The 15,375-nt window shown below is 40.1% G+C and overlaps 1 protein-coding gene across 6 annotated transcripts in view; it reads left to right on the top strand.

Annotated features, from left to right (window-relative positions):
• Nucleotides 1-15,375, top strand: part of NOD1 (nucleotide binding oligomerization domain containing 1) — a 50,950-nt gene that overhangs the window by 19,169 nt on the left and 16,406 nt on the right. For 5 of the 6 annotated variants that reach the window (XM_089532840.1, XM_089532838.1, XM_089532841.1 and 2 more), the window contains 6 exons: nt 223-397; nt 2,193-3,996; nt 5,189-5,272; nt 7,151-7,234; nt 11,668-11,751; nt 13,747-13,830. In XM_089532840.1, the coding sequence (XP_089388966.1) occupies nt 223-397; nt 2,193-3,996; nt 5,189-5,272; nt 7,151-7,234; nt 11,668-11,751; nt 13,747-13,830 (2,315 nt within the window). Of the gene's footprint in view, nt 1-222; nt 398-2,192; nt 3,997-5,188; nt 5,273-7,150; nt 7,235-11,667; nt 11,752-13,746; nt 13,831-15,375 lie in introns of those variants that run through there. The other variant, XM_089532843.1, reaches the window with a different exon arrangement.

Below are 15,375 nucleotides of genomic sequence, written 5' to 3'. Positions count from 1 at the left end.
TTTTATTTGCAGGTTTTCCACATTCACGGAGGAATTTACCCCTAGCCCTAGTGAATGTGGAGGGCCCACTGTATAAAATTATGCATGCAGTACAGCCTAGTTTAATCATCTCACCAACTAAGGAGAAATAACAAATGTTTTACACAAAACAGGAGAGTATTCTGTGTATTAAATCTTTCACAGCCTCAGTCTATCTGTGACATTTTATGTGACATTTTCTAGGTTCGTAAAATTTTGGATCTAGCCCAGAGCAAAGGAGAAGAAGTTGCAGAATATTGCATCTATGTCCTGCAGCAAGTCGCTGATGCTTACTATGAGCTGCATCCATGGCTGGAAGAGATTGGATTTCATCCTTCAGAGGTCATTAGTAATAAACCTGTGGAAAATACTGACCCAGGTAGAAAGTTCATCTTTGAAATTCTGTTATTCTTTTTTCCTTCCTTTAATGTTAATGAAAAACAGTTTCCAGGAGAAATGACCCATTAACTATCCTCACAACATATCCAGAGCTTGGAAAAGTTAGTTTATTGGACTATAACTCCCGGAACACCTGAACTGGCATAGCCTATGGTTTTCAGGAGGCTGGATATCACAAGAAGAAAAGTGATATGTACACACACCATTTATCTATGGATACCTAAATACAGTGCCATCATTTATGATATCCAAATATGTTATTTTTTATATATCATTGGTGTTTGAGTTTTTTTCTGTAGTCACAGGTAAACAGTAAAACAGTTACGTGTGTGGGCTGTGTGTGTGTGTGTAAAAATGTGTTTTTAAAACAACCAATGACATAGAAACAGATGCACACTGATTTTCTGTATCTAAAAACATAGGGGGAAAAGCTCACCTAACAGTAGAACAGTCTTTCCTAATGTAGTGCTCTCAAGATGTTTGGACTGCAAATGTCTGCATTTTTTATTGTTTTTCAGTCTGGCTGAACTACAAATCCAAAATATTGGGAGAGCACCAAGTTGCAAAAGGCTTCACTAAACGGACAGTGCTGTGATGAAAGATATAAATGAATTGTCTGCAATTTGCAACATATGTTATTATTGTACCTGCTCTATTCTTAGGGCAATTCCATATAATTTCAGATTCTAGTGAAATTAGGATGTTTCGCTGGTGTGGGTTATAAAGTGTGATAGTTCTAGTCACATTTAAATTCCTGCCAATGAAACCACATATTGAAGAGCTATAACTTATGTCAGCTTTGCTGAATCATGAACATGTGTGGGTCAGATTATTACATATTGCAATCTGTGTGTGTGAAACACATGGCTAGGGACATCGGCACACTTGAGTTTTCCTTATCTTTGCAGAAGTCCTTTTTCAGGCACTGTGGGTGTTGATACTGTATTTCCTTCCTCCCGCCGCATCATCCGAAGCCCCTGTTCCCTACAGTCTGAAAAGCCTATGATCCTCCGGCAGTCTCAGTGCTGATGTCATAATTTTCTTCTGGCTGTAGGGAAGTTACCAGATTGTGATTTTCCTTGCTACTACAGAGCAGGGAATGCCTGTGTGGGGCGACTACTGGTGCTGTTAAGTAAACTGCACAACGGGTGTATGACTCAGCCTAGTGTAGATCCACACATGAATCATTATGCTACACTGAGGAGATGCTGGATTGCAGCCACTGTATGAGATCTAAAGATTTACTATAGACATACCAAATGATTTCCATTTTTTTAAAAAGTGTTTGGGTTTCTTTGAACAGAAGGCTCACATGAAATAACTTGATGTACTTTGAAATTTCTCTGAAGAACAAAAATAATATTTCTGATTGAGAAACACAAGTCTAAGGCTCCCTTGGGTAACAGCTATTAATTCTGTATTAATTTTATGATATGTGCAGTAGTCCCTTTGTAGTCTTTATGCTATCTTCCCTACAATATTGTTGTTGTTGTTGTTTAGTTAAGTTGATATCCTGTCTTTCCTTCAGTGAGCTCAAACTGGTATACATAATTTTCTTTTTCCCCAATTTATTCTCACAAACATCCCTGTGAGGGTAGCTCAGGCTGAGAAAGTTTCACTGGCCTAAGATCATCTAGTGAGTTTCTTGACTCAAGAGGGATTTAATCCTAGATTATCCATGTCCCAGTGAACATTCTGACCACCAAACCATGCTTGATGGCTGCACTCTAATTTCACATTAGAATTTCATGTATTAATACCAATTTTTATCTTAGTCAGCAGGTACCATCAGAAACTTAAAGATGAATTGGGTCGAAATACAAAGTTTATTTTGTCATATGCCCAAAAGGAGGACATGTTGCTTGAAGAAACTTATTCTGCCAGTATTATGGAGTTTATCAAACACAACAATGAGAAACTTGGTGATGTGAATGTCCTGGAAGACCTGGTTAGTGACAGTGTTGGCCTAATTAATGAAGATGGGGAGACCATCCTCATATTTGGGGATGCCGGGATTGGGAAATCCATGTTGTTGCAAAAGATGCAAAACCTCTGGTCCAAGGGTGAATTCAACATTGGGGCTAAATTCTTTTTCCATTTTCGGTGCCGGACATTCAGCTGTTTTAAGCAAGATGAAGCTATTTGCTTGAAAGACCTTTTATTTAAATACAATTGTTTTCCTGACCAGGATCCAGAAGAGGTCTTTGACTTTATTGTGAAATTCCCTCACACAGTTCTGTTTACCTTTGATGGCTTTGACGAGATCCATTCTGACTTTGATCTCAACAGCGTTCCTGAGATCTGTTCACCCAGTGAATCCATCCACCCACTTGCTCTGCTAGTGGGTCTTCTCACTGGGAAGCTTCTGAAGGGTTCCAGAAAAGTCCTGACAGCAAGAACAGGAACTGAGATTGACAAAAACATTATCAGGAAGAAGGTGTATCTCCGAGGGTTTTCCACCAGCAACTTGAAAGAGTATACCAGAATGTTCTTCAAAGATGAAAGATGTCAGACCTTGGTTCTCAACCAGCTGGAAGCAAACCCAAATCTCTGCAGTTTATGCTCAGTGCCTTTATTTTGCTGGATTATTTTCAAATGTTTTGACCATTTTCACTCCACATTTGATAGCCATGAGCTCCGAGACATCACAGTCACCTTAACAGACATTTTCTTGCTCATGACTGAGGTCCACTTGAACCGGACTCAGAAAACAAATTTGCTGAAGAAAAACACAAGGAGCCAAGTGGAGACATACAGGACCAACAAAAACATTTTGTTTTCTCTGAGTAAAATAGCACACAGGGGAATGCAGAAGTCTTTCTTTGTCTTTGAACAAGATGAAGTTCTCATCGACCTCTCTGAGCAGGACTTACATTTGGGTTTCCTTAGGGCAATTCCTGACTATGGAAGCTGCAGTGATCAATCTTCTTATGAATTCCTACACATGACCTTGCAATCCTTTTTTACAGCTTTGTTCCTGGTCATGGAGAAGAAAGTGGGCGCAAAGGAGTTGCTGCATTTCTTTGCAGAATGTTCTACTCTTGACACTTCTCTATCCAATTGCTTTCCAATCACCTGGTTGAAAAATTATCGTTCGACAGGAGAGGATCCTTTCCGGAACAATGAGCACTTTCATTTCACCAACCTCTTCCTTTGTGGCTTGCTTTCCAAGGCAAAGCACAAACTGATGAGACATCTGGTACCATCAGCCTGCATTAAAAAGAAAAGGAGGGTGCTTCTTGCTTATTTCTCAGAAAGCATGAAGTTCCATGTCATGGGACTCACACGAGCAAGGCTGAAAGACTATAAGCAGCTTCAAGTCAGGCCTAATTTTGTGTGGATGCTGAGGTGCATCTACGAAACTCAGAGTGAAAAGGTTGGCAAAGGGATTGTCAAGAACATGCGGGCCAACTACCTCAAGCTGACCTACTGCAATGCCTATTCTGCTGACTGCACAGCTATCTCCTTTGTCCTGCATCATTTCCAGAAGCACCTGGCCCTTGACTTGGACAACAACAACATCAATGATTATGGAATAAAGCAGCTTCTTCCTTGTTTTAGGAAGCTGACAATACTGCGGTAAGCTCTAGGATTTTGGACTTTGCTTTTATGCAGGCAGTCTACTGTGCTTTGTTAAAACAGGAGAGAACGTGAGTGCTCCCTCCTCTTCTCTTTTCCTCCTCCTCTTGTGTGCCTGCCTTGAGGGGAGATTTCCTGATTTATGAAGTCATAGTTTCCTGAAACATCAAAAACTGAAAAACAATAGTTTAAGGCATCAATCATGATCCTGGTTTGCAAGCCACAGTTTGATCATCATTGGAAACTGTGCTTCAGCAAACTGGAGTGGGCTTCTTAAGCTAGGAGACAATGCACAAATGCATTGTTTTTTCCTGCTTCAAGACAGTACTGTTTTGTTGTTTTTTTTGTAGTGGCATGATTAAATGTGAATTGGGCTACTATATAACCTGACTTTTATGATTGTAAATAGGGCTTTGAGTACTCTGCACTTGAAAAGCAACAACATCCTGTATTCAGCCTAGAGTATATGCCAAGTAAAGCTGATTTCTGTAAAAATACATTTTCTCTCTTTTTTTTGGAGAACGTGCTATATAGGGCACTAACGTCCCAACCTCTGATAAGTGAAAATACAGCTGAGTCCAACTGCTACTTTCATTGAGATTTCAGTGGCTGTTCCACACATGTTAGCCTGTCTTTACTGCCTTGAGAACAAGAAAGATTTTTTCCTTTTTTTTGTATTACACCAAAACTAAAGTTCTCAGGATGCTGCTGAATTCTGAAAGAAGTAGCACATCCTAACACTTGTGTGACACTTGCACAGAACAGAATCATAGAATCATAGAGCTAGAATCTCAGATTATGTGTCATTTTATTCATTTAAAAACTTTCTAAGGCTATATCCACACAAGAATTCCTTTCCACAGCTCAGAAACGCTGATTAAAAATAATCTGTGGAAATATGAAGGCTATCTTCTTATTTGTGGGGTTTTTAACCTATAGAATTATCCTAGATATAGTTTTATATACTGTATTGCCCAGATTTACCTTCTTAGCTGTTATATATATATATTTAAAAAGTGTGTGGAGGAGGACAAGAGTCCATTTTGTTGGCTTATCTTCCAAACACTAAACAACAGTATCACAAAGAAATCTAAAGAAAATACATCAGTTCCTGTTAAAAGGGATCACCTTCTTCGAATGTATATACCAAGAAGCCATCTGGTTTCCCTCATGTCTCTGTTTTGTTCTTTAGGGTGAGCGTTAACCAAGTAACAGATCAAGGAATAAGAGTACTTTATGAAGAATTGTCCAAATACAAAATTGTGACTTATTTGGGGTATGTATGAGTTATAACCACTGAATGAAAGATCAGATCAATTCTCTTGACCAAAGGGAGTGTTGTAAATGAGAATTGACTTTGATATGTGCCAACTGCCAAATAGCTTCAGCATCTGCTATTCATTTCACATGCAGTGTACCCTTGCAAAGCTACTGAATGTGGATGGGTTGAACATGGCAAATGAGTAGATGCCCACTTTGCGACAGGCTGATGGAGCCACTTAACTACATATTCACAATGCAAATTTTATGTATGCCTGTTGATCTACAAATAAGACTTTTCTTCTTTCCTAGTGTGGAGAGAGGATTTGATAGAACAAGGACAGGAAACCTCTTTCAGGCAAAGGAACAAATTATTGACATACAGTACCTGTTGTGCTGTAGTGATGGATGAGGACAAAGGCAAAAGTGTGAGAGCTTTTACAGCCAGCAACTGAACTTTAAGAGAGGTGTTTCATTTGAAAAGATAGGAAACCTCCCCATGATGGCCATGAAGAATATGGCCTTTTGAAGCCAGATTGAGACCCAGGAGGACTAGATTTGGTCCCAGGCTCTTAGTTCTCCACTTTTCTCCTAGTATGAATGGTGACTGCTGGAGTGTTGACAGTCAAAATCTTTTCTGTCTGCCAGCGTTAAGGAGCCTGAAATTGACTTAAAGAAAAGTGTTGCTGCACTCCTTGCAACCATTGTTCAGTGGCTGAACGTGTGGTTTGCATGCAGACATTTTCCAGGTCATTTCCTGGTATGTCCAGATTCAGAAGGACAAAGAAGAGCAAGATGCAGGTGAAGAACGAGAACTCACAGTGACCAATAAAAACAGACAGTACTGAAATGGATGCAATATATTGTCTGGCCTGATATAAAACAACTTCTTGTGTTTCATGGCTTTGGTAGTCTGATGCAGTCCCTTTTCAGTCTGATGCCCTTCAGATTTGTAGAAGGCATCAGAGGGTTTTCTGCAAGAGGGCATTACAACACCCAAACCATGGAATGTAAATGTCTGCCTGTTATCAGATCAGAGAATATATTTTGTCCATTTACAACACTCATCATTACCTTCCAGATTTATCAACATAATCTTATTTGTGTCTACACAGAAGTGAGGCTCCCTGAATTTAGCAGGGCTTATCCCCAGGTCAATATAGGATCACAGCCCTTTGGAAAATTTTTTGTTTTGTTTTTGCCTTTCCTTTGCCCCAGTCCATCTCTGCGTAAATAAATGGATTGCGTATAAGTAAAAGGTTATTTTTTGAAGAATGGGGAGAGGGATTGCCATGTGTATCCCATTCAAAGCTGTAGAGTGCTTACAAGCTAAATCCTTACTCTGATGCAGAACTGCTATATAACTTCCCAATCTAGTGTGTGATGTACTGAGAAAATTCCTTCATGTGCAGAGCTCCTTCACTGAGTTGGAGTTAATGAATTATAGAAAAATGTTGTCATAGAGAGCTGCATATTTAACTTGCATAGAACTTGGAAGTATGTTTATTAGGTTTATCTACAGCTGTGGTAAACAATGTGTGGGTAGATACATACCTTGTTTAAAAGCACACTCACAGGAACATCACAGAAACATAGCAGTGCTTTAAAACAAGGTGCATGCTCCCCCACACTCCCAGTTCTTTATGGGAATGTGTGACAAATTTAAAGTATAGCAGGCAAGTAGTCCCTGGTGTGTTCTGAAGGCACAGATGAAATTTGATCCCTGTACTTGCTCACCTCTCTTGTGCAAAGTAAACAGAGTTTTGTTCCAAATAGTTTTCAGTGGAATAAAAAGAGGATCTATATATTTGATAAAAAAATAAGCCTGTTCAGTTTGTTCAGAAACTGGAAAATGTATAAACCTGTTTTCACTGATTCTCTTTTCTTCTTCAAGATTGTATAACAACCAAATTACTGATGTTGGAGCCAAATACGTGGCAAGACTCATTGAAGAATGTCCAAGCCTCACTTATGTTAAGTATGTATCTTCTCCACTCCAGCTCATAATCATGTTAACTTCAGACTTGCTCTGCCTGTCTGAATCCAGAGCTTGGAAAAGGACTTTTTAGAAGTATTCATTCAGTTAATCATGGTGATGCCACCCTCAAGTAACTTGTTATCAACTTTATAAGGAGTGTTGTTTAGTAACTTCTGTAATATTCTTTTGGCTTATTTTAAAAAGACAATAGAAAATCTGAATAATTTGGAGGAGGAAGAAATCCACTGAAAATGTCCTCCAAAGCACTTTTGCATCCCAGCTAATAAAAAATAAGTAAACATTACTTATTCCCCACCCCCAGTTATGGCTAAGTCCAACTCTGGTCCCAACTAGAATGGCCCTGTTGGATCATGGGAATGTAAATGTTGACTTGCCAAGTTTCCATTAATTCAGTGGGTTTCCTCTAGCTGGGACAACAGTTGGATTTAGGCCAATGGCATTATCTCCCAAAAGCCATGAGCTGCAGGCGTTGTTACTTGTAAACATTACTCCCCAGTTCTCTCTAAATCTGTTGTTATAATTATTAAACTGTATGTTTGGAAAAGGTTATTTGGTACCTTTAGAGAGCATATTTTCAATATTGACATATAGAGTAAAAAAATATAATAAGGTCTCCTTTCCTTCAAAGAATGTGTAGTAGTTAGTAGGCTATAACTTCTCTTCTGCTTATTTTGAAATATCTAAAAAAAGGCAACTGCATGCATGTTTGTGTAATATGCATATTTATTTAAATTTATTTAAATCATTTAAAGGCAGTTAGTGAGACATTCTTTAATCAGCCGACAGCTTCACGTGTTGTTTTATAAAGCAGCCAGCAACTTACTGGATTTATGTTGCATTTTATTAAATGTAGAAATTATCAACATGGATGTAGTTAAAAAAAACTACTCTAGAGAGATTTTCTGACCCCATTCTTGAGCCCACTAGAGCTCTGAGATCATCAGGGGAGCTTCTTCTCTCTCACAGGCTCCTTTGGTGGAAACAAAAGAAAGGGCCTTCTCAGTGGCTGCTCCCAGCTTCTGGAACTCCCTAGAGAGGCCAGGATAGCCCCATTCCTGATCTCCTTTCAGCAGCAGATAAAAACATTCTTTATAAATACATTGTTATGACACCAGGCTTTCTCAAACTGACAAGAGTTGGACTTCAAATGTTGTGCAAGGTGTGTATAGAGTTTTGTGTAGAGTTTTAATGTGCAAAGTTATTAACTTTTAAAAACTGTTTAATTGTTTTTTAAACTTTGTATTTACATTTTAATACTTTGTGTTGATTTTAACTTGTACTTTAAAAAAAAATTAGCTGCCTTGAGTCCCTATACCAGGAGAAAGGCAGGATTATTAAATGCAGAGATTTGGACTCTCTGGCCAACAGGCCAAGTTTAGGTGAGGTCCTCCTTTGCAAGTCCATCCCTGAACCCACACCCAGCTCAGAAGAGAGAACAAGCAGGAAAGGGAATGATCCAAAGCCCCAAGGCTGCAGCTTAGTCACTACCATACTCTGTTGCCTTCCATTGTGGGGAAGGCATGAGAAGAATGAAGCTGGCTAAAAACTCAACTAGCACTTTGAGGCATCCGTTTGAATCCTGAGTTTGGGATAAAGACACCTAGTACGACACATCATGAGAATGCATGACTCATTAGAAAATACAATAATGCTAGGAAAGGTGGAGGGAAGCAGAAAGAAAGGAAGACCTCATGCTAGATGGATAAACTCCCTATCAGGTAGGTCTAGGGTTGCCATAACCCGGCGGCCCCCGTGCCATTCACGGTTTCGGGGGGGCCCTCCCGGTCCCGGTCCGGTTTGGGCCCCCACCCGTGCCTTGTTCCCGGTTTGGGGGCCCGCTTTGGCCATTGCCGCTGCCGCTAATGCGGCTGCTGCGGCGCCAACCCACCTCCTCCTCCGGCTCCGCCTTCCTCCTCCTCCTCAGTGGGCCGGCAGCAGAAGCGCCGTCGCTACCGCGCGCCCCACTGGGAGGGCTTGCGCGCCTTGGCGCACGCCGCCCAAGCCTCAGCAGGGGCTAGTGGCAGCGTGCGCGCCTGCCCATTCCCTCCGCACGCGCCTGCCCGCCCCACTTCCCTCCGCGCGCGCGCCTGCCCACCCCACTTCCCTCCGCGCGTGCGCACCTGCCCCACTTCCAGGAGGAGGAGGGGGGAGGAGGAGGAGGAGGAGGAAGGAGCCGGAGGAAGGGTGCCTGAAGGCCAGGACACAATTGGGCCAGAGGAGGAGGAGGAGGAGGAGGAGGAAATCTGAGCCAGTGGCCATTAGGTCTGCCTTGGTATTTTGGGGTTTTTTAATTATTTTTAAAAATATAAAATCCTTATTTTATTTAATTTTTAAAATTTTTATTATTGCTTTTTATTTTTTATTTTATTAATTTTTATTATTGCTTGTTTTTGTTTTATTTTATTAATTTTATTATTGCTTGTTTTATTTTATTAATTTTTATTATTGCTTGTTTTTATTTTATTTTATTAATTTTTATTATTGCTTGTTTTTATTTTATTTTATTAATTTTTATTATTGCTTGTTTTTATTTTATTTTATTAATTTTATTATTGCTTGTTTTTATTTTATTTTATTAATTTTTATTATTGCTTGTATTTATTTTATTTCATTAATTTTATTATTGCTTGTTTTTGTTTTATTTTATTAATTTTTATTATTGCTTGTTTTTTATTTTATTACATTAATTTATATTATCAAATATATACACCCCTGCCTTGTTTTTTATTTATTTTTTCATTATTTTTTATTATTAAATATATGCAAGTGCATTTTTTGCGTATTTATGGTGCTTTGAATGCTAACAAATGCCTTTCCTGGACAATTATAGTGGTGGTGGTGGTGGTGATGATGATGATGATGATGATGGTGATATTGATATCAACAAGCCTCTGAGGCACGGCCAATGTAACTTGCTGTGATTTTTACAAACTCATGCGCAGTGAAGAAAAACCACAGTCCCTTGCCCAAGTACAGTGCTCCCTTGGGTTACGAATTTAATTCGTTCCGCGGCGCCGTTCGTAACCCGATACATTTCGCAACCCGAAAAGCCCCGAAAAGCCGCTGGAAAGCCGCTAGCGGCTAGCGGCGGCTTTTGAATTTCGTGCCGAAACGCGCCGAAAAAATGTTCGTAAGCCGAAAAAATCTTCGCAACCCGGAACAGTTTTTTTAAATCTAAGATTTTCGTACCCCGGAAATTTCGTAACGCGGTGCGTTCGTATCCCGGGGTACCACTGTACACACTTCTGAGAAGTACACTTGAACCCGAGGGCAAGTCCATTTCTGGCATCTGTCTAGGAATAATGCCAAAATGTCCTCCATTTTGATCATGCCTAAAAACATGCATTTATATTAACATTTAAAAAAAAACTCAATTTTTTGCGCATCCTCCATTTTTATAAAAATGTGTCCTACATTTGAAAATGTTGCCCTACATTTGTCCTACATTTGTCCCGGTTTGGAGGTCCTCACTTATGGCAACCCTAGGTAGGTCATGGACCTAAGCAGAGCAGTGAAGGACAGGGAGTCTGGAAAATGTCTCATCCACAGGGTTGCCATGATTCAGGGTCAACTTGAAGTTAATAACAAACAAAATGGGTTGAGTATGTTACACTTCTTCACATTCTCCATGTGAAGAAGGAGGACTTATGCCAAAAGTTGCAGAGAGATCTTGTAGCACCTTTAAGATTAACTGAAAGAAGGAAATTGGAAGCATGAGCTTTCATAGACTAAAGTCTACTTCCTCAGATACATTTGGTGAAAGTAGAATTTAGTCTATGAAAGCTCATGCTTCCAATTTCCTTCTTTCAGTTAGTCTCAAAGATGCTACAAGATCTCTCTACAACTGATTCTACAGACTCTGTATCTTCGAAACAAGTCCAAAAGGATACCAACTGAGAAAGCTCCAGCTAGCAGTTTGGCGAGACCCAGCAATGTCAGGGTAGGACACTGCCTTGGACATTATCTGATCTTCAGATTGTCCTGCAAAATATCTATCCCTTTGCCCCATGCAATTTCTTCTCACTGGTTTAGAGTGCTGTCTCAATCCCAAACCAATCTTAGTGGTAATTACAGATTGTGAAAACAAGCTAGATTTAAAAAGTTGGGTTGTTAGCCATCTGTGGTTAAATAAAAACAGAAGTGACAACTTCCAAATTCCTCCTTACTGTCATGGTGAAGGTGGAGTGTGAGAAGCCATAGAGAGAGAAGCTGTGCCTATTCTAATAATGCTAAAACTCTCCAAACCATTCTGGCCTGAGTCTTTTGCTTTGTGTGCATTTGAACAGTATCACAGCTGTTTATTAAATAATGGGTTATGGTACAGGTTTGATCATTTAAAACAAACTGAAATAGTTGAAAGCATTTGAAGTTTATGGTTAACTAAATTTCTAGGACTGTTCCTTTTGTTTCAGAATAGGAGCAAACAATATAACAACAGAAGGAGGGAAGAGTCTTGCTTATGCTATTCAAAAGAGTAAAACAATGTATGAAATTGGGTAAGTGTCCTGCTTTTGTCTTGTTTGTTTGTACCTATTACCCTATTTAGCTTTTTAATTGTCTGAACCAACTGACTAAGGATTGTGGATATTGACAGCCAACACAGTAGGCTGGGGAAGGCTGATCAGGATGGAAATAATTACAAGCTCCTCATACTTGTCACTTGTAATTCTGATCATATTAACCCTTTCATTACTTGCAACACTGTTTGCCTCTCATGTTTTGTAGTTCTTTACAACTATTTTCTTTCTAATATTCCTCACAGAAACACTTTTTGACCCATGTATTTCCTTGAAATTTACCACAGTTTATTTTTGAGAGACAAAGTTATGAACAAGATAAAAATTATTGGATTTTTTTCAGACTTGCTGAGTTGGATCCAATAGAGCAGACCTGTTGAAAGCATTGGGGCCTCAGTTTACATAAGTCTCATTGACTAGTGAAGACATCCCTAGAAGGCCCTACAGTATCCTAGAAAATGAAAATTAGACTGTCAGGGGATCCTGTTGAATTTGGGGTGGAAAAAAGAGGAGGGTCTCAATATATTGGGCAGAGAACAACTGCAGGAATGGCCCTCAATGCTATTTTTGCTCTCATCTGCCCACCTTGTTGTTAGTACTGTGTGTCTTTACGTCATTTCTAACTTATGGTGACCTTCAGGTGAACCTCAAACGGTTTTCTTGACAAGATTTGTTCAGAGGGGGGTTGCCTTTGTTTTCCTCTAAGGATGAAAGAGGGTTTCCATGGCTGAATGGGAATTCAAATCCTGGTTTTCCAGTTTCCTAGTCCAACACACAGACCACTACACCATGCTGGCTCTCCTGTCCACCTTGCAGCTGCTCAACTTATTTATATAACAAGGTGTATGGGAAACATGATTCAGTGTTCAAGTGTACTCCCCTGTTAAAGTGTTAGTTTCCTAAAGGAAATTGTGCAGTGGAGTGTTTGCTTGTTTGCTATTTTCTGCTGTGGAGAGGGATGTCCCACTGGATTCAGGAACAACACAACCCGACTACTAGAAGCTGCCCTTTCATGTGTCAGTGTGAGGCAGATACTGGACCAAAACCCTTATGTATGATATATGTGCTTGTAGGACCCGATTTGGATATTCCAATGTCTGAAGTGATTAGTGTCACATGAGGAGTGAAGGGATAGGCATTCTGACTCTGTGTTGCTTCCTCACTCCCTCTCCTGCCACCCCCACTTATTTTGTGTTGCCATTGCACTGGAAACCTGTTGTACTCATGTAGGCTCCACCAGAGGTTGAAGGCTTGTCTATACTTACCACAATACTCCAGGCTTCCCCGAGGTACCCAGCTATACTATAGATGCAAGGTGCCTCTTTCTGACCTGAGAATGAGAGTGGAATCTTAGGCTATAAACTGGACAGTGAGTGAAAAGGCAGCTGCCATTGTCACTGAACTCCACCCCCCTCCCCTGAAAATCCACAGTAAATGGTGAGTTATTCAAATACAAATTAGAAACCCTGAATCAGGCACAGGTGTTGTGAAGGCAGTCTGGCCCCAATTCAAGGTAAACCGCTGTGATCTGCAAGGAATAGCGGTCTAGAAATAAAATTTCATTCATTCATTCAAGGTTTTGGCCCTGCATCATGTCAGCAGGGCACAGTGAGCCCAAGAGGAACTTGGGGGTAAACACTCTTGTAGACAAGACCTTAGAAACTTGGACAATCAGGATTCTAAATCATGTAAGGAGTCTACCTGAATACTACTGGCTCCCTGCCGAAAATGTTTATCCCCCATCTTGTAGAGAATGTCAAGACAGGTAATGCAGGGGCAAAGTTGGATCACTGTGTGTCACTCTAATTGCACAAGAGATTTGAACGCTAGACTGGGGCTGGAGTCGGTTCAAAAAGTCATTCGATGGGTATTAACTATTGCCTTAGAATTGGTTCTTCATAGCATAGTCATTGTGGAAGCAACAGGTTGTGTCACAGTGTCTTTTCATAAGCCCTGCCCTTTTCTCTTTAACAGAATGTGGGGTAATCAGATTGGGGATGAAGGAGCCAAGGCTTTTGCAGAAGCACTGAGGAATCACTCCACCTTAACAAATGTCAGGTAAGAGTCTGTGTTGCCAAAAGATTATTGCTTGGCTCTCCAGGTTGGTCATAGTTTGAAGGAAGATGACAGAAGGTTTCAGTAGCTTGTGATATTGCAGGCACTTCATATTTCCGAGTACCTTGGAATTTTGAAATGAGTCTGCCTGAACAAAGGTGATTCCCTGACATCTTTGGGCAACTGCCAGATCTTCAGCATCTCCATGTATGCGTGCTTTTGTGTGTGTGATGTGTCTTCAAGTCACCTGCTGATTTACAGTGACCACATCAATTTCATTAAGTTTTTCTTAGGTAAGGAATACTCCAAGGTGATTTGTCATTGCCTTCCTCTGAAATTTAGTCTACGGTATTTGGTATTTCTTGACAGTCCTCTATCCAACTACTAACCAGAACTATGACTGCCTGGCTTCTAAGATCAGATGGGTTCTTGTACTTTCAGGATACTTACTGTTTGCTCAGCATCTCAGAGCTTGCTGTTAGCGTCAGCCTGAGCCTTAATTCCCTGTCTTACATGCATCTCCAGCCTGGCACTACCAAACAGTGCATACGGGTGGATATAGCAATCCTTTTAATTTTGCCCAGTGCCCCTGAGCAAGTGTTGCCGTAGTGCATTGTGGGAGATTAAAAGGGTAGATGGGGCTCAATGGTGTTTGGAGCACTGCCACTGCAACCAGAAAAGCCCACAAGGATTTTCCCACCAGGATCCATTGACAAAAAAGGAGTTCTACCAAAGCACACTTGGCCCATTAAACATGGGGGCAGCCCTAGGGCATTGGTTTACGTAAACATGAATGGATCAGAAACCTGCTTTGGATAGGAACCATGTTCCTCTCAAAACTCAGAAAAATTACTTTGGGATAAGTTCCAGAAGAGGCAACCAACATGGCCACCAATCATGCTAGCCAAGAGATTCTGTGTGTTGTAGTCTTAAAAATAACTTTCCAACTTCCGGTGAATGTTTTCTCAAAATCTGCAGTACTGAAACATTCTTGGCAGAGAAACTCAGAGTGTAATTTAGAACAAAGATCTTTCAAACATCAAACATGATTGATGTTTTAAAATGTGGTGCCCTGTAAGAAAATGACACTGACAATCCACATATGGCTGCAAAACCCAATATCGGCAGCCATTCAGAATTGAGAGTGAAGCTTTTAAGAGACAAAATTTCCTTTAGGAAGAAGTAAAGAAAGTTTGTCAGCCACTTTCCATTCATGCCACAAATAAACACCAATTGTTTGCCAGTATCCTTTATTAAGGAGAACAGAAAGACATTTTCAGTTCTCCCACAAGATGGCATACTTTCTTGGATTTTATCAAGTGAAAATGTCAAAATTATTTAGAACTTTGTGAAAGTGGGGAAAGAGCTGTTTTTAGATTTTGGAATTAGTGGGCTACAAGTAACAACATCAGCTGTAATATTCTACTTTTAGGGGTGATGATGAGATAACAATATTACAGCATCCCAAATAATGTAATGGCAACTGTAATGTTATTTCCCCCATGCAATAAGCAGTGTGTATTTATTACTTTTTCTTATTACTTTTTC

Source organism: Sceloporus occidentalis, unplaced genomic scaffold (genome assembly GCF_023333645.1).
Source record: "Sceloporus occidentalis isolate IW3139 unplaced genomic scaffold, rSceOcc1.0.p SCAF_7, whole genome shotgun sequence".
Lineage (NCBI taxonomy): Eukaryota > Metazoa > Chordata > Lepidosauria > Squamata > Phrynosomatidae > Sceloporus > Sceloporus occidentalis.
The sequence above is the reverse complement of the archived record's forward strand: the minus strand, read 5'-3'. Positions and strand labels throughout refer to the sequence as shown.